Source organism: Loxodonta africana, chromosome X, assembly GCF_030014295.1.
Source record: "Loxodonta africana isolate mLoxAfr1 chromosome X, mLoxAfr1.hap2, whole genome shotgun sequence".
Lineage (NCBI taxonomy): Eukaryota > Metazoa > Chordata > Mammalia > Proboscidea > Elephantidae > Loxodonta > Loxodonta africana.
Window position 1 is genome coordinate 82,369,733 of NC_087369.1, and position 23,382 is coordinate 82,393,114.

At 39.4% G+C, this 23,382-nt stretch overlaps 1 protein-coding gene across 7 annotated transcripts in view; it reads right to left on the reverse strand.

The window, feature by feature from the left end:
• The window catches only part of PHKA1 (phosphorylase kinase regulatory subunit alpha 1), a 201,148-nt gene that overhangs the window by 19,180 nt on the left and 158,586 nt on the right, over positions 1-23,382 (reverse strand). For 4 of the 7 annotated variants that reach the window (XM_010592713.3, XM_003412721.4, XM_010592712.3 and 1 more), the window contains 7 exons: positions 11,759-11,915; positions 11,208-11,287; positions 6,816-6,894; positions 6,548-6,677; positions 1,823-1,924; positions 796-911; positions 637-675 (listed from right to left, as the gene is read on the reverse strand). In XM_010592713.3, the coding sequence (XP_010591015.1) occupies positions 637-675; positions 796-911; positions 1,823-1,924; positions 6,548-6,677; positions 6,816-6,894; positions 11,208-11,287; positions 11,759-11,915 (703 nt within the window). The remainder of the gene's footprint in view (positions 1-636; positions 676-795; positions 912-1,822; positions 1,925-6,547; positions 6,678-6,815; positions 6,895-11,207; positions 11,288-11,758; positions 11,916-23,382) is intronic. The other 3 variants (XM_003412723.4, XM_003412722.4, XM_023551434.2) reach the window with 1 other exon arrangement.

Consider the following 23,382-nt stretch of genomic DNA (forward strand, 5'->3'; position numbering starts at 1 on the left):
GTAAATGAGTACTCCCTCAACTTGAAGATCTTGAAATCATATGATTTCCCAGAGTTTTAAAAGGAGAAATTATGGAATTTCATGTTAACTATTTCTTTGTGTAATGTAACAACTCATCTATTCTCACCTGCAGGGAAAACTCAGTAAGAAGCTACAGAATGGTATTTAGTGACTCCCACCAACACCCAGGCTGATTTAGATGCTTTTCCTATATGTGTCCATAATACCCTTCCTATGCTTCTATCATAAGGGTGATAAAAATCTAATTTTGGGACAATACCTGAAAATAGATGAAAAATAAGGCCCTTGCTTAGTCTTGTGTTCTACTATCTATTTTCAAAACTAAAAAATCTAAGTCTAGTTTCACAAAGAAAATTAATTTCAAAATTACATGTCAATCCTAACAAGAGGAACTCAGGGTTTCACTTTCTTGTTATTAGAAGCAGATTATTTTTCTCCTAAAATTAGCAAAATAATTTGGTCCAGCAAAAGGAAAGCTATCTACAAAATGACTGATATAAAGGAGAATCAAATAAGCTACTTGTTATCTTATTTGCAAAGAGGCCAAGAGTACATGCATGTTATATAGAACTAAAGGGAGCTTAAACTGTGTTAAGGATTTCCTAGCTGTTTCACCTGACTCTCAGTTGAGATAGACAGTCTACGGAATTCCACCTGAAAAACAAATAGTTCAAATTAAACTAGGGATATGAAACCAAAATCCCAACAAAGCCTGATTCCAAAAGAATGTTCTTAAAAGTGATAATTTCCCAGCTAATCCCCCAAGTATCTTACCTGCTTTATCTCACTTTTTAACTGCGTGATCCCAGTTCGTTCAGTTTTGGTTGCTCCAACGGCACCAATCTCATGGATAGAAATAGCAGGGCTGATATTTGAATCAGTGGGGCGAACTATAAGATGACAGATCAAAGATAAAGGACAGTCAGGTTCAGATTTACCCCCCACCACATTAAAAGAACCTAGATGTATGTCCTTTTATTTTTAACTTAATAAAAACAACAACAAAAAAAAACGGTAACATTGCTATTCAAAGTGTGGTCTGTGGAAAAGGAGCATCAGTGTCACCCAGGAGCTTGTTACTAGAATCTCAGGTCCCTGTCCAGGTCTCGTGAATCAGAATTTTCAGGACTCGAGAAGCACTGCTTTATAACTTTCTTTTACTACTCTAAGGTCTGTCAATGCCGTGCATCCATCTCACATTACATATTTATTTGTCCTAAGCCTAAAAGTTGAGCATGGCAAATAAACTCTTTCCATTTGCTCTGCTGTTCTAGGTACTAGACACAAAATGCCACTCTTTATTCGACTGCCAAAACTTCAAGTGCAGATAGAAGATTAATTTGTGGCAGATTCCCAGATATATTTGAAATTAAAGTTGAAAGACTACATCAGATGTACTATAGCACCTACACACACATTCAACACTGGAAGCACTACTGAATTATTGCCAACTGGAATACAAGAAAGTTTCAGATGTTAAAAGCTATTAGTCTAAAGGGTTTTATGTTGAAATAGTAATATCCTAAAGTGGAGACAAGATAATGAGAGGGAATGGGCAAAACAATAAAAAAAAATTGTAATCAATCCACTTAGTTAATATATCATTAAGGAAAAAGAAATTGAGACATACAGTGGTTTTCAAATTTGTTCCAGAAGACAGCTTTGTTTTTAGCTGTTTTATATATTAGAGTTCTATTTATTTGGGGGTAAAAAAAGTTCCTTTGATAAAAGGAAAACATTTTAAAAACAATGAGACACTTAAACATTCTGAAATGGAAATGCAGTTATTCAGAAGCCTTACCGCTTCGCTCCACGCCAAACTCCTTGCCACTGAGAATGTGATGAAGGAGGCTCTTCATAGCTGAAGGACTGAGATTCATCAGGCCCTCTGTGGCTTCCTCAGCTAGTCAGCAGAGACATTAGGACAGAGGGATTTCTAATTTGCCTGCCATACCCTCCCTACTTTTCCCTATTTCCTTTCTTGCTCAGAATTTCTGAGTCCCCCGACTGCAAGAATAGAATTACAAAATAAACTTCTAGCATCATACTGCTTAGGCATTCATACTGCAATGAATTCTTAATTATTTCAGCACTGATTACCCATTTTATGCATTAACCAGGTCCTGGATTTCTTCTTCAATCCACCCCTCCCCCCCACACACTATTAGGGTAGTCGGTAGTATCTTTATTTGAAGGTGGAAAGAATGAAAGGAGAACAATGGAACTGGAGGCCATTCAGAGAAAGGCAATGAATGTAAAGGCCACTATATGAAGATAGACTAAAATAATTAAACTTCACAGTCTGAAAATATGGAGCTTAAAAGAGAATACATATGAAGCCATGAAATTATGAAGAAAATTGAGACAGGATAACTTGAACTTGTTCATCAACATCAAACATTTAGTAAGAGTTTACAATATGTAGGTCCACCACTTGTCTGTCAGTTTGTCATACTGTGGTGGCTTCTATGTTGCTGTGATGTTGGAAGGAAGCTATACCACCAGTATTTCAAATACCAGCAGGGTCACCCACGGTGGACAGGTTTCAGTGGAGCTTCTAGACTAAGACAGACTACAAAGAAGGACTTGATGATCTGAAAGAATTGGCCAGTGAACATCTTATGGATAGCAGTGGAAAATTTTCTAAGATGAGTCCCTCAGGTTGGAAGGCACTCAAAATATGACTGGGGAAGAGCTGCGTTCTCAAAGTTGAGTCGACCTTAATGATGTGGATGGAGTCAAGCTTTTGGGACCTTCGTTTGCTGAGGTGGCACTACTCAAAATAAGAAACAGCTGCAAACATCCATTTGCAGAACGTGGAATGCACAAAGTATGAATTCAAGAAAATTGAAAGTCATCAAAAATGAAATGGAATGCATAAAGATTGATATCCTAGGCACTGGTGAGCTGAAATGGACTGCTATTGGTCATTTTGAATTGGACAATCATATGTTTTACAATGCCGGGAATGACAAATTGAAAAGGAACAGTGTTGCATTCATCATCAAAAAGAACATTTCAAGATCTATGCTGAAATACAACGCTGTCAGTGATAGCCTAATAGCCATACGCTTACAAGGAAGACCAGTTAATATATGACTAATATTCAAATTTACGCATCAACCATTAAGGTCAAAGATGAAGAAATTGAAAATTTTTACCAACTTCTGTAGCCTGAAATTGATCAAATGTGCAATCAAGATGCACTGATAATTACTGGTGACTGGAATGCAAAAGTCAGAAACGAAGAAGGATCAATAGTTGGGAAATACAGCCTTGGTAATAGAAATGATGTCAGAGATTGCATGATAGAATTTTGCAAGACCAGTGACTTCTTCATTGCAAATACCTTTTTTCAACAACACAAATGGCAACTATACATGTGGACCTCATCAGATGGAATTCACAGGAATCAAACCAGCTACATCTGTGGAAGGAGACAATGGAAAAGCCCAATATCAACAGTTAGAACAAGGCCAGGGGCCAACTGTGGAACAGACCATCAATTGCTCATATGCAATTTCAAGCTGAGGCTGAAGGAAATTACAGCAAGTGCAGGAAACCAAAGGACGACCTTGAGTACATTCCACCTGAATTTAGAGACCATCTCAAGAATAGATTTGACACATTGATCACTAATGACTGAAGATCAGATGAGCTGTGGAATGACATCAAGGAACTCAATACATGAAGAAAACAAAAGGTCATTAAAAGGACAGGAAAGAAAAGGCCAAAATGGATGTCAGAAGAGACTCTGAAACTTGCTGTTGACTGTAGATTAGCTGAAGAGAACTGAAGAAATAATGAGGTAAAAGAGCTGAACACAAGATTTCAAAGGGTGACTCAAGAGGACAAAGTATTAAAATTAAATGTACAAAGACCTGGAGTTAGAAAACCAAAAAGGAAGAACATGCTCGGTGTTTCTCAAGCTGAAGGAACTGAAGAAACAATGCAAGGCTTAAGTTGCAATACTGAAGGATTCTATGAGGAATATATTAAATGATGCAGGAAGCATCAAAAGCAGATGGAAGGAATACACAGAGTCACTGTACCAAAAAGAACTGGCTGACATTCAACCCTTTTGGGTAGCATATGATCAAGAACAGATGGTACTGAAGGAGGGAGTCCAAGTTGTGCTGAAGGCACTGGTGAAAAACAAGGCTCCAGGAATTGACGGAATAACAATTGAGATGTTTCAACAAAGGAATGCAGTGCTGGAAGTGCTTACTTGTCTATGCCAAGAAATTTGGAAGACAGCTACATGGCCAAACGATTGGAAGAGTCCCATATATATGCCCATTCCAAAGAAAGGTGAATCAACTGAATGTGGAAATTATCGAACAATATCATTAATATTGCACACAAGTAAACTTTTGCTGAACAGAATTCAAAAATAGTCGTAGCAGTACATTGACAGGGAACTGCCAGAAGTTCAGGGCAAATTCAGAAGAGGACGTGGAACCAGGAATATCACTGCTGATGTCAGATGGATCCTGGCTGAAAGCAGAGAACACCAGAAAGATATTTACCTGTGCTTTATTGACTACATAAAGGCATTTGACTATATGGATCATAACAAATTATGGATAACATTACAAAAAATGAGAATTCCAGAACACTTAATTCTGCTCATGAGGGGCCTGTACATAGACAAAGGGGTAGACTTTTGAACAGAACACAGGAATACTGCTCAGAAGGAAGTGAGGAGAACTATTAACACTGGAGAAGGCGCAGATGGTGAGAAACGGCAGCAGACGACTGGCAGCAGCAGTGAACCAGCAGAAACAGAACCAGGAGACCAGTGCCAGACAGTGCTGGAGCCGAACTACGGAGCGAGAGAGTTGAGTGCCTGTGGGCAGGAGGCTTCCTGGTGGAGTGGGGTGCCTCTGGGCACTTATCTGTGGAGCTATAGAGCTTTGGAACACTTGCCCCAGCAGGGCAGAAGCAGGTGTGAGGCCTGAGGGCTGAGAGGCCAAGGAACCAGCAAGCAGAAGCTGAAGAGACAAGAAATACAGGAAGCCAAGCTGCCTTAGTCTTGAGAGAGAAAAGAGCAGAGAGACATGGGGATTATGCCACCAAGAAAGCCGCACTGGGAGCAGAGCGTGTCCTTTGGACCTGGGGTCCCTGTGCCTGAGAAGCTCCTCAGCCAGGGGAAGATGGATGACAAGGAATCTTCCTTCAGAGCCAACAGAAAGAGAAAGCCGTCCCCTGGAGCTGACATCCTGAATTTGGACTTGTAACCTACTAGGCTGTGAGAGAGAATAAATTTCTCTTTGTTAAAGCCATCCACTTGTGGTATTTCTGTTATAGCAGCATTAGATAACCAAGATGTCTGGCATATAGTAGGTATAATAAAATTGTTAGCTCTCTTCCTTAAAAGGGGTATTTACAATGTGAATTATCTTACAAACCAATATATTTAGCTACTTGTTAAATTAAAAGCCTTTTGGGGAAAATTTAACTGAAACAACGGTAAAACTGAGTTTTGCAGCTGTGATTTTATTTTTCTATGCCATCTCTATCTCTATTATTTTGCCACAATTGTTGAAATCAAACAAGCACTTCATAATTATCTACATCGATGGAAAGAGAAAAAAAAGAGTCATGCCCTGAGGTTCCTTATTTCCCCTCTCACACATTATGTTTCTGCTCTGCAGCTTCCATGTTGCTGTTGTTACTAGCTGCTGCCAAGTTGGCCCCCAACTTATGGTGACCCCATGCACAATGGAATGAAATGCTGGCTGGTCCTGTGCCATCCCCATGTTCAGCTGCAGATCAGGCCATTGTGAGCCGTAGGGTTTCAACGGCTTATTTTCAGAAGTAGATTGCCAGGCCTTTCTTCCTAGACTGTCTTAGTCTGGAAGCACCTCTGAAACCTGTTCAGCATCACAGCAACATGCAAGCCTCCACAGACTGATGTGTGGTGGCTGCACTTGAGGTACATTGGCCAGGAATTGAACCCAGGTCTCCCACGTGGAAGGTGAGAATTCTACCACTGCACCACCAATGGCCCCTGAAGGATCCATAGGCCTTAACGATTTTTCTAACTAAAACTGCTATCTAACTATAGTTAATTTCAGAGAGTCCTGTCAGAAAATATTGATAGAAATATTGTCTTCTTTTATTTGACCAAGATGTTAACTAGTCAGAATACTAACACTATGATGAACTGAGCTTTGGTGTCCACTGCCTGAATCCAACCCAGTCTGTCACAGTCAAATACTATGTACTCTCCAGATCACTCTAGGAGTTAGGAGGAAATGTGGTTAGCCAAGAGCAGTTAGGTAAGTAGAATTTGAAGTACAGAGGTGGGATTTTGAAGTTTTAGAACTAATATATAAATTTGTCATCATATCAGTCCCTTGACCTGTTTAAATAGTGATGGCCTAACACGGGAATAAGATTGCTATATGAAGCTTCTGAGTTACTGATAAAAATGTTTTAGCCTTCTTTTCCTCCTGACCTAAAATTACATAAACATACCTTAAAAGTGGATTCTGCCTAAAATGGTTACTGAATTGAATACCTGAGCATCGAAGGGAGTGGGCTAGTTCTGTTGCCATAACTTGTATGATCAGACCAATTCGAAGTCGAAACATTTCAGCAAAGAGGCCAGGCTGAGTTCGCATATACATGGCTAGATATACCATTATTTCCTGTACACAGAATGGATACAGAAAAATTACGACACATATGTAACAATGCCTATTTTGTGGTCTTAGGAAATGGTCAGATCAACTGAAAACAAACTTTAAAACATCCATCGCCAGATTAGGTTTTGCAACTCTGCTTACCTGTGTAAGGATTGACATGCTTATGTCCCCTTCGCTGGCTTCATCTATCAGCTGAGTGAGTGCTTCATAGGGCAGAGGTCTGAGGAAGAAGACAGTGAAGAAAGACAAAATTCTGTCACTACCTGAACCTGTTGTTGTTGTTAGGTGCCGTCGAGTTGTTTCAACTCACAGTGACCCTATGTACAACAGAATGGAACACTGCCCGGTCCTGCGCCATCCTCATAATAGCTGTTATGGGCTTGAGCCCATTGTTGCAGCCACTGTGTTAGTCCATCTTGTTGAGGGTCTTCCTGTTTTTGCTCTCTATTTTACCAAGCATGATATCCTTCTCCAGGGACTGATCCCTCCTGATAACATGTCCGAAGTATGTGAGATGAAGTCTTGCCATCCTTGCTTCTAAGGTTGTACTTCTTCTAAGACAGATTTGTTTGTTTTTTTGGCAGTCCATGGTATATTCGACATTCTTCACCAACACCATAACTCAAAGGCGTCAATTCTTCTTCAATCTTCCTTATTTGTTGTTCAGCTTTTGCATGCATATGAGGCGACTAAAAACACCACAGCTTGGGTCAGGCGCACCTTAGTCCTTAAAGTGACATCTTTGCTTTTTAACACTTTAAAGAGGTCTTTTGCAGCAGATACACCCAATTCAATACATAGTTTGATTTCTCGACTGCTGCTTCCATGGGCATTGGTTGTGGATTCAAGCAAAATGAAATCCTTGACAACTTCAATCTTTTCTTTGTTTATCATGATGTTGCTTACTGGTCCAGTTGTGAGGTGTAATCCATATTGAAGGCTATAGTCTTTGATCTTCATCAGTAAGTACTTTAAGTCCTCTTCAGTTTCAGCAAGCAACGTTGTGTCATCTGCATAATGCAGGTTGTTAATGAGTCTACCTCCAATCCTGATGTCCCATTCTTCTTCATATAGTCCAGCTTCTCAGATTACTTGCTCAGCATATAGATTAAATAAGTATGGTGAAATGATACAACCCTGACGCACACCTTTCTTGACTTTAAACCACGAAGTATCCCCTTGTTCTGTTCAAACGACTCCTCTTCATCTATGTACAGGCTCCTCATGAGCACAATTCAGTGTTCTGGAACTCCCTGAACCTAAGTGTACTGAAAAAATGAAAAAAGTTCTTTCCAAGTCCAAGTCACTGCCTCAACATCTCATAAATACCAGTAGCATTCTGGTTCTTCCAGTGTTCAAAAGTTCACAGCCTTACGTAAAATTGCCTCCCCAAATTTCTCTGTCCCATATCAACTGAAGAGAGCTCTTACCTTTTGTCTCCAAACCTGGATTGTCCTTCTCCTTTAAATTTTATTTAAAACTCACCTGTGATGTCCTTCCAGACTAGTCTTTCATGGTTGGTCCTTAATATTTGACAGGTAATTAACTATTATAGCTACAAAGTAATACAGTAATTTTAACCTGTGCCTTTTAGAAGCCATTTTATTACTTTATATTCACATCTTGCAGAGTTATACAGGTAGTACCCAACTTACAACGTATTCGAGTTAAGACAAACCACACTTACAACTGACCTTTTTTTGTACATCTTAGTGTTAGTAATATGTACTACGCACAATGTTGCAGTACATAATTTGCTGAAGTTATCACTCTCAGATGTTCAATTTTATGACTCATGGTTCAAAATATTCAGGGGCTTCAGTTGCTCGAAAACATGGACCCAAATGCTGATCGCTTTGCTAAAGTTGACAGATTTGGGAAGCAGTAAGATCTTACTGAGAAGCATATGGAGAAAAAAAGAAAAAGACCATATGGACAACTCTCACTAATTTTCTAAGTAGAAACACCATCCCCATTTCCAGGGATAATCCAGATGATCCAGAACCTTCCACAAGTGGAGTTATTACCACAACTGACAAAACGCCATCATCATTCAACTTTAGCATCAAAGTAAACTTTTATGATTTGTGTATTTATGTATGTCTGTATGTATTAAAATATATCTGTAAGTTTATATGTAATACTTCCAACCCCCGAAGACAAATAAAGATCAGATTTATAAAGATACTGATATAACAAAGGAAAATAATAATGAAAACTAAAAAAAAAGAAAAAAAAAACAAGGTATTCAACTTGTGTCGGAACTAATTTATGATGGAACCATCAGAATGGAATGCTGTCTTAAGTTGAGAACTACATGTATTGATTTTGTATACTTCCATCAGTTTACACACATACAAACACACAGGCACTTTTGACTCTCCTGTTGACACTGGGGGCATGGACCATGTCATCTTCTTCTTTTGGATTGCCCACATTAGTCATAAATTTGGTCTGATTTGTAACAAAAGCTTCTATTTACCAGAAACAAGGTTAGGACTATTTTTCTGAAAGCATAACTGGGACTTCACAGTTCCATGACAGACACATGGAACCTATGAAACATGGTTCTACGATTACTTTTTTTCATGTAATTCAGAGCCCAAAGACATCAAAAATCATGGACACAAACCAGGAAGGAGATGGTATGCAGACATCAACAAAGGTATTCTTGTTCACTTCTTCCTCGTTTAGTCCTAATTATGTTCCATATCTAGAGCATGTTTTGTTTACAAAATAAACTTTTCACTACACTGGCTACAGAAGTATAACTGGTAGGTATGGGAAATGTTTGTTGTCTTGTGATGTTGAGTCGATTTCGATTCATAGTGACCCTACAGGACAGGGTAAAACTGCCCCATAGGGTTTTTTATGCTGTAATCTTTATGGGAGCAGATCAACAGATCCTTCCTCCTGCCAAATGGCTGGAGGGTTTGAACTGCCAATCTTTTGGTTAGCAACCAAATGCTTAACCATTGTACCACCAGGTTTCTTGGTATGGGAAATAACCTTGTTTTAAATTACTCTTAAGGAAAAAACAGATTTTTCAGATTACTTATGAATGAAGCTAGAATCCCTCAATATTTTTTGGAAATATAGCCTGCTTATAGATTTAAATTTTGGCACTGCCCAAACCCACTACCCACTGCCGTCGAGTGGATTCTGACTCATAGCAACTCTATAGGACAGAGTAGAACTGCCCCACAGAGTTTCCAAGAAGTGCCTGGTGGATTCAAACTGCTGACCACTTGGTTAGCAGCCATAGCACTTAACCACTACGCCACCAGGGTCTCCTTTGGCACTGACATGATATGAAATTAAGAAGATTTAGTGTAGATGAGTTTTATTGGCATGACTAGTGGCAAAAGGAAGACTCGTGTGCAAGAATTAAACTTTCTATTCCAGACTGTCACTCTCTCCCGACTCCAGTCATAGCCTATTCTAGGGCGCTGTTTCCAATTGAAAGCTGTCGCAGAACTGAGACAGTGGCAATCTGATTATACGGTATTCTTGGAGGAATGCTAATTTATTATGTTTTGCCAAGTATCCATCCATTTTTTCCCTTTGACTATGGCTTTCATCCACTTTATTCCTTCTTGAGAAGCATGGAGTTTCATCCTCAGCCCCGTGTTCCAGCTAGACATTTTTATATATCTTCTCTTTCCAGAGTATAGCTGACTTCTAATGGGTGCTAGTTATCAAAACCCATGGAAGCAGCAGTGACGAAATCAAATGACACATTGCATTGGGCAAGTCTGCTGCAAAAGACCCTCTTTAAAGTGTTAAAAAGCAAAGATGTCATCTTGAAGACCCAAGCCATAGTGTTTTCAATCGCCTCATATGCATGCAAAAGCTGGATGATGAGTAAGGAAGACCAAAGAATTGACACCTTTGAATTGTGATGTTGGCGAAGAATATCCAATATACCATAGACTGCCAAAAGAATGAACAAATCTATCTTGGAAGAAGTACAACCAGAATGCTCCTTAGAAGCAGGGATGGTGAGACTGTGTCTCATATACTTTGGACATGTTATCAGGAGGGATCAGTTCCTGGAGAATGACATCATATTTGGTAGAGGGTCAGCAAAAAAGAGGAATACTCTCAACGAGATGGATTGACACAGTGGCTACAACGAGGGTCTCAAGCCTAAGAATTATCATGAGGATGGTGCAAGATTGGGCAGCATTTCTGTTGTACATGGGGTTGCTATGAGTCAGAACCGACTTGATGGCACCTAACAACAACAATAATGCTAGTTGCTCCATTTGTCTTATTTAGTTTCTTGAATGGAAAGTTTGTGAAAGTCAGTTAAGTAAAAAAAAAAAAATCTGAGTTCCACTCCTTCTGAAATCTCTCTTTCTTCTACTCATGTCCTGTCATTATCAACATTCTCTCTATGAGTGTCTCTGATAGAAGTACACACATGTAGGAAGTTATTACCCACTGACAGATTAGGGCAAGAGATTTATGGAAAGCTCATCGAGCTCTTTAAAGGAAGCTTGATTGAATCCAATGAAAAACCATACTCACGCAGAGATGGTCTTTTCTCGAGGTTCTGGGGGGAGTCCCACTGTCAAATGTTTCTGGTGAGAGAGAAGGTCTGTGCAGGCCTAAGAAGAGATAGCATAACAATTATCCTTCCCATAACACCTCAGATTCCAATGAAAATTTCTCCTGATTCTCAGCCCAGAAGACTTTGCTCCTCTTCAACTCAATGACACACCAAACTCTCTTCCTAAGGAAATATCATAAAGATTAGAAAAGAAGGATTTCTAGAAGGAACAATGAGGTATTTTTATCTCCTAGGAGGGAGGAACTGTTGCCTAGTGTAAATTCATTCTTAAGACATAGAACTCTTAGAGATCATACACGTCTATACTTCTATAACTTTTATGGCTTGGTAATGTGTATTTGCCATTCACAAACAGAAACCTGAGTATCAGAAAATTTATGTGGGAAAGACAACATTTCAAATTATTAGAGGCTGTGGTTGCCTTAAGGAAAACAATATGGAAACCAATTTTTAAAAATCTCCACATTTAGTGGTATACCCAGAAAGCTTAAAGAAGAATTTATAGTACCTCATCCAGGGCTTCCACCTTCTTCCTTAAGATCCCAGAGATGTATCGGATTAGGCCCCAGTGTCGAATTTCTCCAACTTTGCCATATAGTTCAGTAAGAAGCTCTCTGACTGTAGCACTTCTTTCATCATACAATCCAGTATCCCAGTCAGGTCCTCTGAAATTTTACAGACAGGACTGCATTTAATTTTAAGTCTCTACCAACAGTCTTTTATTTCAGTGTCATAATGGATATACTTCCTTTTTTTAAAAATATATCTCTCTCATTAGGAAACAAATGTTATTTACTAAGACTCTTCGTAAAACTATGATGAACAGTCATCCCCGAAAGCCAAATACTTAGACAAGAATAAGTCTTAGTTTCATCTATGCTTTGACAAAATGCATTCCTTTACCCTCTTCACAGGCTTCAACATAGCTGAAATTAAAGACAAAGATTTAATTCAACTACTGAAAGTTTATAAAGTATGCCACACTTAGGGAATTAATGGAGAAATAAGAAGGATATGTGTTTATTTTTACATTAACCAAAACCAAAAACTGAACCCCTTATTGTCGAGTCGATTCTGACTCATAACGACACTACAGGACACAGTAGAACTACCCCATAGGGTTTCTAAGAAATGCCTTGTGGATTTCAACTGCCAACCTTTTGGTTAGCAGCTAAACTATTAACTACTATGCTACCAGGGTTTCCACATATATATTATTGTTATAAAAATTAGTAGAAGCTAACTATGAAGGTCCATATAAGATATATAAAGTGCTATGAAATTGGAAATTTAATATATGATAAAGGTAGACTAAACCATCCATTAAATGATGCTAAGATAATCAGACAGCCATCTGAAGAAAAAAGTTGGATCCATGCCTCGCATAGTATAACAGAATTCCAAATATATCAAAAATCTACATGTAAAAGCACTAGGAAAATATATGGGAGAACTAGTTTATAACTTAGGAGGCAAGAAGACTTAACTATGAAACATATACCAGAAGCCATGTACATGTAAAACAGCAACGATAACAAAATTCTTATTGTAAAAATCACTGTAAACAAAGTCATAGGACAAATTACAAACTGGAAAAATATTTGCAATTCATAGGCCAATTTCTTTAATATATTAAAAACTCCAACAAATAGATAAGAAAATTATAAACAACAAAAGAAAATCTGGCAAAAAATACCAATGGCTTTTAAACATAGAAAAAGATGTTTAATCTCATGCATAATAAGAAAAATGAAAATTAACACTACATTGAACTAATATTTTTCATCTATCAGGTTGACAAAAAAAATCCCAAAATTTGATAACGGATACTCTCAATGTATTGCTGGTGGGAGCAAAAATCGGGACAAAATCAGGAAGGTTATTTGGAAATATATTATCAATATTAAAAATGCCTATATTCTTTGACTTAGCAATTCTGCTTCTGGTATATCTCTAGGATAAATTCCTTCCACCATGTGAAATGATGTATTTATGTTATGAAGTTATTTGCTATACCATTGCTTGTGATAGTGAATGACTAGAAACAACCCAAATGTCCATCAACAGGAGACTGGTTAAATAAATTATGGTACAGTAAAACCTATGAAAGCCAGAACCTGTATAAGGTGGAAACCTGTCAGAGAAGGAAAACAAATAAATATTTTCCACTAAATCAAGCGATAGAAAAGTGGTAAGACTACACCCTATCAAAGGAGGAACACTTGCGAGACCTGGAAAAACAAGTCAGTCCTACTGAGTTCTGGCTCTCATAGGTTTCACTGTATGTTCAAACAATGGAATTCTGTGCAATCGTTAAGAAAATATGAGGTAGATCTAGAGTGTGGCAGACTGTATTTTCCAAAATGGCTGCAACAATTTTTCATCCAACATGTTCTTATTATAATGTGGCTTCAATACTCTTCTCATCAAGAGGTAAGGTCTGTGTTCCCTCCCTTGGAACCCAGGCATGCTTCTTATGACTGATGCTATATGATTTCTGAGGTTAGGTCATGTAAAAAAATGTAGCTTCCACCTGGTCCTTTCTTTTCACTGTTGGAACCTAGTCACCAGGCTGTGAGGAGGTGGAAAGACACATGCAGAGACCATTTGTAGGTGCTCCATACAATAGCCCCAGGTGAGGTCCTAGCCAACAGGCAGCATCAGTCCCCAGACATATAAGTGAGTAAGCCTTGAGATAACCCCAGCCTCAGATACTTGTCTGACTACAACCAAATGAGAAACCTAGCTGAGCCCAGGCAAACCTCAAAACCATAAAAGATAATTTTATTTTTGTTATTTTAAGCCACCGAGTTTTGGGGTGATTTGTTATACACCAATAAACCAAAACAAAGCCTGTTGCCATCAAGTCGATTTTTGACTCACAGTGGCCCTACAGGACAAAGTAGAACTGCCCCATAGGGTTTCCAAGGAGCAGCTGGTAGATTCAACCTGCCAACCTTTTGGTTAGCAGCCATAGCTCATAACCACTGCACCACCACTGCTCCTATACACCAATAGAAAACCAGAATATAAATAGTGATCTTCAAGAAACATAGTTTTAGTAGAAAAACCGTGGTGTGGAGCAGTGTGTATACTATGTTATCATTTGGGCAAATAAGGGTAAAAGTATACACATACATCTGTATTTACCTACATATGCCTAAAATGTCCCTGGAAGGACATACAAAAAAACCAATAGCATTGATTACCCATAAGGAAGGGAACTTGGTATCTGGGGGACAGCTGTGCGTGAAAGACTTTTTCACTCTATATCCTTTTGTACTTTAAAAATGTGGAACCATGAGAATGTATTACCTATTCAATATATTAAATTTTAAAAGAACATAAAATAATAAGCGCTAGAGTCATCAATGAATGCAAAACCAGTGGGTGAAAGTTTGAGGAGTAACAGGATATTTACATAGTCTCAAAGTATGTCTACACAAGATACTTTTTAATCACAAAGGGTAAAATAATAACTTTACAGTGGAGGAAATTAGAAGATACTACCTTAACGCAGTGATAAAACCAAGAGACCAAAGTTAACATTACCAGCAATGGGACTAATCAACAGTAGGTGCCTCATGGTACAAAACAAGGAGAACTCAGTATCACTTTGATGGTATTCCTACCAAAAAATCGGTAACTTTAATTATGAGGAAACATGAGACAAAGCAAAAGTGAGTGATATTCTACAAAATAACTGGCCTGTGTTCTTAAAAAATGTCAATAACAAGAAAAATATGATTCAGGAACGGTTCCAGATTAAAGGCTAAAGACACAAGAAATCAATGAAATGCATAGCTTTCGATTTGCTTTTGCTGTAAAGACGTTACTGGGGCAATTAACAAAAATTTCAATAAGATCTGTAGATCATGATCTTTTTTAATTATTATGTTAAAATATATACAACAAACACTTGCCATTTTTAACCATTTTTAAATGTACAATTCAGTGACATTAATTCTATTCACTGTGTTGCACAACCATCACAACTGTCCATTTCCAAATGTTTTTCAACACCCTAACAAGAACTCAGTATCCCTTAAGAAATAACTCCCCATTTCTCCCTCTACCCAGACCATGGTAACCACTAACAACCTACTGCATCTATGAATTTGCCTATTCTAGCTATTTCATATAAATGAGATCACACAATAATTGCCCTTTTGTGTCTGACATATTTCACTAAGTGTACTGTTTCAAGGTTCATCCAAGTGATAGCATGTATCAGAACTTCATTTCTCTTTATGGCTGAATAATACTCCATTGTATGGATACTACATTTTGTTTATCCATTCATCTATTGATGACATTTGGATTGTTTCTACTTTCGGCTACTGGGAATAATGCTACAATGAACAATGGTATACAAGTATCTGAGTCCCTGCTTCTAAGTCTCGTGGGTATATACCTAACAGAAAAATTGCTGGATCACATGGTAGCTCCTATATTTAACTTTTTGAGGAATCATCAAACTATTTTCCACAGCAGCTGAACCATTTTACATTCTTGCCAGGAACAGAAGGTTCCAATTTTTCTACATCCTCGCTAACACATGCTATTTTTTATTATCAGAAGAATAGCCATCAGGGATGGCTAAGGTTTTGTGCCAACTTAGCTGGGCCAGGATTCTCAGTGGTTTGGCAGTTATGTAATGATGTAGTCTGGCAGCTATGTAACAATGTATTCTGGCAGTTGTGTAACAATGTAGATATCCTAGCTTGTCATCATGTGACCTCTGGTTCTTGGGACTTGAGCCAGCGGCCTGCTGTATTGCCTGCTTACCTTGGATTCGTCAGCTTCCACAGCCTGTGAGCCAGCAGCCTACCATCTGACCTGCTGTTCTTGGGTTTATCAGCCCCTGCAGCTATGTGACTCAGGAGAAGCCTCCATCCTGATGCCTGACCCACGGACTCGGGACTTGCCAGCCATTACAACTGTGTGAGTCATTTCCTTGAGATAAATCTCTCTCTCGTCTCTCCCTTTATATATACACTTCATTGGTTTTGCTTCCTTAGAGAACTCAGCCTAAGACATTAGGTACCAAAAGTTGTTCTAGAGAAACAAAATTTGTAAAGATGAGTTTTCTAAATTGGTTTTCAAGTCTGGTTAGTCTTAAAGACATTGACGGCTCTGCTTCCAGTAGTGAAGAAAGCATTGCTAATCCATGACACGAGGTAGCAATAGAAATATACAAAATATCATACCAATAAGTAGATCAAGTATTGGTGAGAGATGAGACTCTGGGTGATGCATGTTTGATACTTTCCTACGATTTTTTTCAGAATTAGAAGTATAAGGAAGTTGGTTGGTTGGTCCTACTTACACTAGACAAAGTGGAGAAAGAAAGAGATGTGCTCAGGGCTTCAGAGTCACAGCTCAAGCACTGCATAAACGACCTCAAAGTTGCCACTTGTGCCCTGAAAGAAAGCCTTATTTCTTGTAGTAACAGAGCTGATACTGCCAAAAACCAAACCCAGAGTCTTATCATAAGACTGGCTGAATTACAATGTCAACTGAATTCCCAACCTTGAATAGTGTCTGAAGTTAAAGTGAGGGCATTGATTGGGAAGAAATGGGATCTTGAAACGGGATGGGGACATATGGGCAGATAATCAGGGAGCTAGGGACAGTGGGCCCCTAAATTCTGTTGAATCACTCCTTCCAACAGAACCAGCCTTCTCACTCCCATCTGAAGAGATTACCCTTTGTCTACCAAACCACCCTCCCCAGTAAAATCATTAGTCCCTCCACTCCCATCTGATGAGATTAACTAAGCTGTATCTAAAGAGGCTTTGTCTGAAATATCACCTGGTATGGCATCTGAGTCATCACCTGGGCCATCGCCTAAGGCAGATGACTTACAAGACATTGCTGAGTATTCTCAGAACACATTCCCACCACCCATTTTTGCTTCCAGACCTATAACTAGACTTATGTCCCAGTGGACCCCAAAAGGTGAAGTACGAAGTGTGACAAGGAGGAGGAACACTACACTCCCCCAAAAACTGCCTGATCCAGAATAAACTGAATGAAGGCCAGCGTAGCAGGGGCAGGGGTTTGGGGACCATGGTTACAGGGGACATCTAAGCCAACTGGCAAAATAAAATCTATTAAGAAAACATTCTGCAGCCCACCTTGGAGAGAGGCATCTGGGGTCTTAAACGCTAGCAAGCGCCCATCTAAGATGCATCAATGGGTCTCAACCCACCTGGATCAAAAGAGAATGAAGAACACCAAGGACACAAGGTAATTCGAGCCCAGGAGACAGAAAGGGCCACATAAACCAGAGACTATATCAGCCTGAGACCAGAAGAGCTAGATGGTGCCTGGCTACATCCAATGACTACCCTGGCAGGGAACACAACAGAGAACCCCTGAGGGAGCAGGAGAGCAGTGGGATGTAGACCCCAAATTCTCATAAAAAGACCAGACTTAATGGTCTGACTGAGACTAGAAGGACCCCAGTGGTCATGGCCCCCAGACCTTCTATTGGCCCAGGACAGGAATCATTCCCAAAGCCAAGTCTTCCAACAGGGATTGGACTGGACAATGGGTTGGAGAGGGATGCTGGTGAGGAGTGAGCTTCTTGGATCAGGTGGACACTTGAGACTATGTTGGCATCTCCCACCTGGAGGGGAGATGAGAGGGTAGACGGGTTAGAAGCTGGAGAAATGAACATGAAAACAGAGTGGAGGGAGGGAGCGAGCTGTCTCATTAGGGGGAGAACGATTGGGACTATGTAGCAAGGTGTATATAAGTTTTTGTGTGAGAGACTGACTTGATTTGTAAACTTCCACTTAAAGCACAATGAAAATTAAAAAAAATGCTTGACTTTTCTAATATGTACAAACAGAAACCTGGGGAATATGTGTGGAACAGAAATTAAGGGTGTGGGATAATGGTGCAAGGAACATAAACTTGGATCAGTCTGAGTTTATTGATATGGGCCTGCTTTAAGGACAGATTCTTTATTCAATGTTTCAGCTCAAGAGGTTAGAAAGGCATCTAATAGTTTATTTGGTTGGCTTGCTGAAGCATGTATTAATTGGTGGCCTACACTAAAGCAAGGTAAAGTAGCAGACCTGCGTTGGTATACTGTAGAAGAAGGTATCCAAAGGCTTAAGGAAACTGGCATGTTAGAGTGGATTTATCAGGTGAGACCCACACGTGGAGACAAATTGGCATGAGGAAGAGAGGTATGTGGATAGACCTCTCTGAATGGGCCAAAGAAGTAAAGATGTTTGCATCTCATGGGAATGCTTACCGAAGGATGACCTCGGCAGAGGAGAACATTAACAATTAAGTGGATAGGATGAAGAGTTCTGTGGAAACCAATCATTCTCCTTCCCCAGCTGCTCCCGTCATTGCCCAATGGGCTTGTGAAAAAGTGGCCATGGTGGCAGAGACAGAGGTTATGCATGGGCTCAGCAACATGGACTTCTATTCACCAAGGCTGATGTGGCTAAAGCCACTGCTGAGTGCTCAACCTGCCAGCAGCAGACTGACACTTAGTCCCTGATATGGCACCATTCCTCATGGTGATCAGCTAGCAACCTGGTGGCAAGTTGATTATATTGGACAGCTTCCATTATGGAAAGGGCAGCATTTTGTTCTTACTGTAATAGACACTCTGGATACACATTTACCTTCCCTGCACCCAATGCTTCTGCCAAAACTGCCATCCGTGTACTTACAGAATGCCTTGTCCATCATCATGGTATTGTACACAGCGTCTCCTCAGGTCAAGGAATTCAATTTACAGTAAATGAAGTGCAGCAATGGGGCCATGCTCATGGAATTCCCTGGTCTTACCATGTTCCCCATCATCCTAAGTAGTTAGCTTGACACAATGATGGGATGGCCTTCTAAAGACACAATTATGACGCCAGCCAGGTGCCAATACCTTGCAAGGTTGGGGCAGTGTTCTCCAGGAGGCTGTATATGCTGTAAACCAGAGTCCAGTACATGGTCCTGTTTCTCCCATAGGCAGGATTCAAGGGTCCAGGAATCAAAGGGTAGAAATGGGACAGGCACCACTCACTATGACCCCTAGTGACCCATTGTCAAAATTTTTGCTTCCTGTCCCCATGACTCTATGTTCTGTGGGTCTAGAGGTCTTAGTTCCAAAAGGAGGAATGCTCTCACCAAGAGACAAAACACTGATTCCAATGAACTGGAAGTTAAGAATGCCACCTGGTCACTTTGGGCTGTTCATATCTCTGGATCAATAGGCAAAGAATAGAGTTACTGTATTGGCTGGTGTGACTGATCCTGATTACCAAGAGGAAATCGGATTGATATTACATAATGGAAGCAAAGAACAGTATGTCTGGAATACAGGATATCCCTTAGGATGTCTCTTAGTACTATCATGCTGTGATTAAAATCCATGGAAAACTACAGCAACCCAATTTCGACATGACTACTAATGGCCCAGACCCTTCAGGAATGAAGGGTTGAGTTACCCCACCAGACAAAGTACCAAGACTAGCTGAGGTGCTTGCTGAGGGTAAAGGGAATACAGAATGGGTGGTGGAAGAAGGTAGTTGTAAATTCCAGTTATAACCATATGACCAGTTGCAGAAATGAGAACTATAATTGTTATTATTCTTTTCTTCTTTTATTATATTTGTGTGTATGTATACACACACATACACATATGTATATGGCAATTATTTTTGTTTTCTTTCCTTATCCCACCGCTTATAAATATAAGATGTGAATGGGGTAGTGTGTTTTCAGTTGTATGCACGTTAGTTGTATAGTGCTAGGCACAAGTATGACTTCGTAATTGTCTTTATTTAGAGACTGGGTACTGTTTAAGGAGATGTATACAGGTGCCAAGTTGACAAGGGGTAGACTGTGATGGTTAAGGTAGTGTGTCAACTTGGCTAGGTCATGATTCTCAGTGTTTTGGCAGTTATGTAATGACGTAGTTATCCTCTATTTTGTGATACAACATAATCATCTCCATGATATGATCTGATGTGATCAGCCAATCAGCTGTAAGGGAAGTTTCCTCGGGGGGTGTGGCCTGCATCCAATATACATGGGTGTTCTGGCAAAGCTCGCTGGCTTTTGCTCACTCTGGATCCTGTATCCAGCTCATCATTATCTGACCTCCGGTTCTTGGGTCTTGAGCCAGCAGCCTGCTGTACTGCTTGCTTATCTTGGATTCAGCAGCCTCCACAGCCCATGAGCCAGCAGCCTGCCATCTGACCTGCTGTTCTTGGGTTCATTAGCCCCTGCAGCTATGTGAGTCAGGAGAAGCCTCCAGCCAGATGCCTGACCCACGGACTTGGGACTTGCCAGCCTCTAGAAATATGTGAGCCATTTCCTTGTGATAAATCTCTCTCTGTCTATATATGTGCTTCTCTTGAAAACCCAGCCTAAAACAGTGGTACCTCACTGATTTGCCTTTCCCTAATAACTATTGACGTTGAGTATGTTTTCATGTGCTTATCGGCCATGTATACATTTTCTTTGAAGAAATATCTATTCAAGTCCTTTGCCCATTTTTCAGTTATTTGTCTTTTGTTCAGTTGTCGGAATTCTCTTTATATTCTGGGTATTAAACCCTTGTCAGATATATGTTTACCAAATATTTTCTCCCATTCTGTAGCTTGACTCTTCAACTTTCTTATAAAGTTCTTTGATACATAAAAGCTTTTAATTTTGATGAAGTCCAATTTATCTATTTTTTCTTTTGTTACTTGTGTTTTTGGTGTCTTATCTGAGAATCCATTGTAAAAAAAAACAGGGTTTTGAAACTTTATTCCTATGTTTTCTTCTAAGATTTTTATTGGTTTTAGTTCTTATATTTATGTGATTTTCTCATTTTGAGTTAATTTTCATATATGGTATGAGGTATGGGTATGAGGTATGTGAACTTCATTCCTTTGCATGTGCAGATCCAGTAGTCCCTGCAACATTTATTGAAGAGAGTATTATTTCCCCATTGTCTAAAATCAATTGAACACACATTTTGGGTTTATTTCTGGACTTGCAATTCTGTTCCACTGATCTTTAAGTCTATGATCATATCAGTACCAGACTGTTTTGATTACCATAGCTTTATAGTATGTTTTGCGATCAGGAAGTGTGAGTCTTCCTACTTTGTTTTTCTTATTCAAGATTGCTTTGGCTATTCAAGGCCCCTTGAGATTCAACATGAATTCGAGGACTGCTTTTTCCATTTCTGCAAAAAATGTTGTTGAAATTTTGATAGGGAATATGTTTATCTACAGACTGTTTTGGGTAGTACTGAAATCTTAACAGCATTGTCTTGAAGTCAACAAACATGGCATGTTCTTCCTTTTATTTAGGTATTCTTTCATTTCTTTCAGCAATGTTTTATACTTTACAGTGCACAAGCCTTTTAGCTTCCTAGTTAAATTTATTCCTAGGTATTTTATTCTTTTAGATGATATTGTAAGTGGAATTACTTTAATTTTCCTTTCAGACTGTTTTCTTTTGGGGCATAGAAATACAACTGATTTTTGTGTGTTGATCTTTACCCTGCAACATTGCTAGAATTCATTTTTCAGCTCCAGTAGCTTTCTAGTGGATCCTTTGGGATTTTCTATACATAGGGTCATGTCATCTGTCTTCCCGAATTGGATGCTTTTTCTTTTCCTTGCCTAATTGGTCTGCCTAGAACTGCCAGTACAATCTTGAATAGCAGTGGTGAAAATGGACATCCCTGTCTTGTTCCTGATCTTAGGGGAAAAGCTTTCAGTTTTCCTCCATTGAGTATGATGTTTTACATGTACCCTTCATCATACTGAGGAATTTTCCTTCTATTACTAGTATGTTAAGTGATTTTATCGTGAAAGGGTGTTAGATTTTATCAAATGCCTTTTCTGCATCAATTGAGATAATCATGTTCTTTTCCTCTGTTGTATTAATGGCGTATTACATTTTCTTATGTTAAACCATTCTTGCATTCCTCGGATAGATCCCACTTGGTCATGGTGTATAATCCTTTTAATATGCTGTTGGATTCTGCTTGCTAGTAATGTAAAAAAAATTTTATTGTGTTTTAGATGAAAGTTTTTACAGCAAATTAGGTTCCCATTTAACAATTTTTATACAAATTGTTCCATGACATTGATTACAATTTTCACAATGTGTCAGCATTCTCATTACTTCCATTCTGTTTGGTCTGTTACTATTGATCTAGTTTCCCTTCCCCTCTGTCTCATTTATCTAGTGCTGAAATACCATAAGTGAATGGTTTTAACAAACGGAAATTTATTCTTCCACAGTTTAAGAGGCTAGAAGTCTGAATTCAGGGCACCATCTCTAGGGGAAGGCTCTCTCTGTTGGGTCTGGGGGAAGGCCCTTGGCATCAATCTTCCCCTGGGTCTAGGAGTTTTTCAGCACAGGGACCCCAGATCCAAAGGACACACTCTGCGCCTGGCTTTTTTTTCTTGGTGGCAGGACATCCCTCCCTCTCTGCTCACTGCTCTCTGCTTTTCTCTTTTGTAAGATAAAAGATGATGTAGGCCACACTCCAGGGAAACTCCTCTTATATCAGAGCAGGCTGTGCTGTGAGTAAGTATGTTGCATCCCACCCTAATCCTTATTAACATGACCTAATCCTGCCTCATTAACATGTTGGGCAGCTCACTCCCAAATGGGACCATAACCACAGGCACAGAGGCTATGATTTATAACACATCACAAAATGGATGATAATCAGATCATAAAATGGAGGACAACCACACAACACTGGGAATCTTGGCCTAGCCAAGTTGACACATATTTTGGGGGGACACAATTCAATCCATTACACCCTCCTTGCCTTCTCATCTTTGCTTTTGGGTAAATGTTGACTGTTTGGTCTCATATAGTTGATTAAGGAACACATTACTCATGGGTGATATGTTTACTTTATAAGCCAATCTATTATTTGGCTGAAAGGTAACCCCCAGGAATGGCTTCAGTTCCAAGTTCAAAGGGTATCTTAGTGTGATAGTCTCAGGGGTTCCTCTAGTCTCCATCAGTACAGCAGGTCTGGTCTTTTTTAGGAATTTGAATTTTGTTCTACATTTTTCTCCCATACTATCCAGGACCTTCCAGTGTGTCCCCGGTCAGAACAGTTAGTAGTGGTAGCTGGGCACC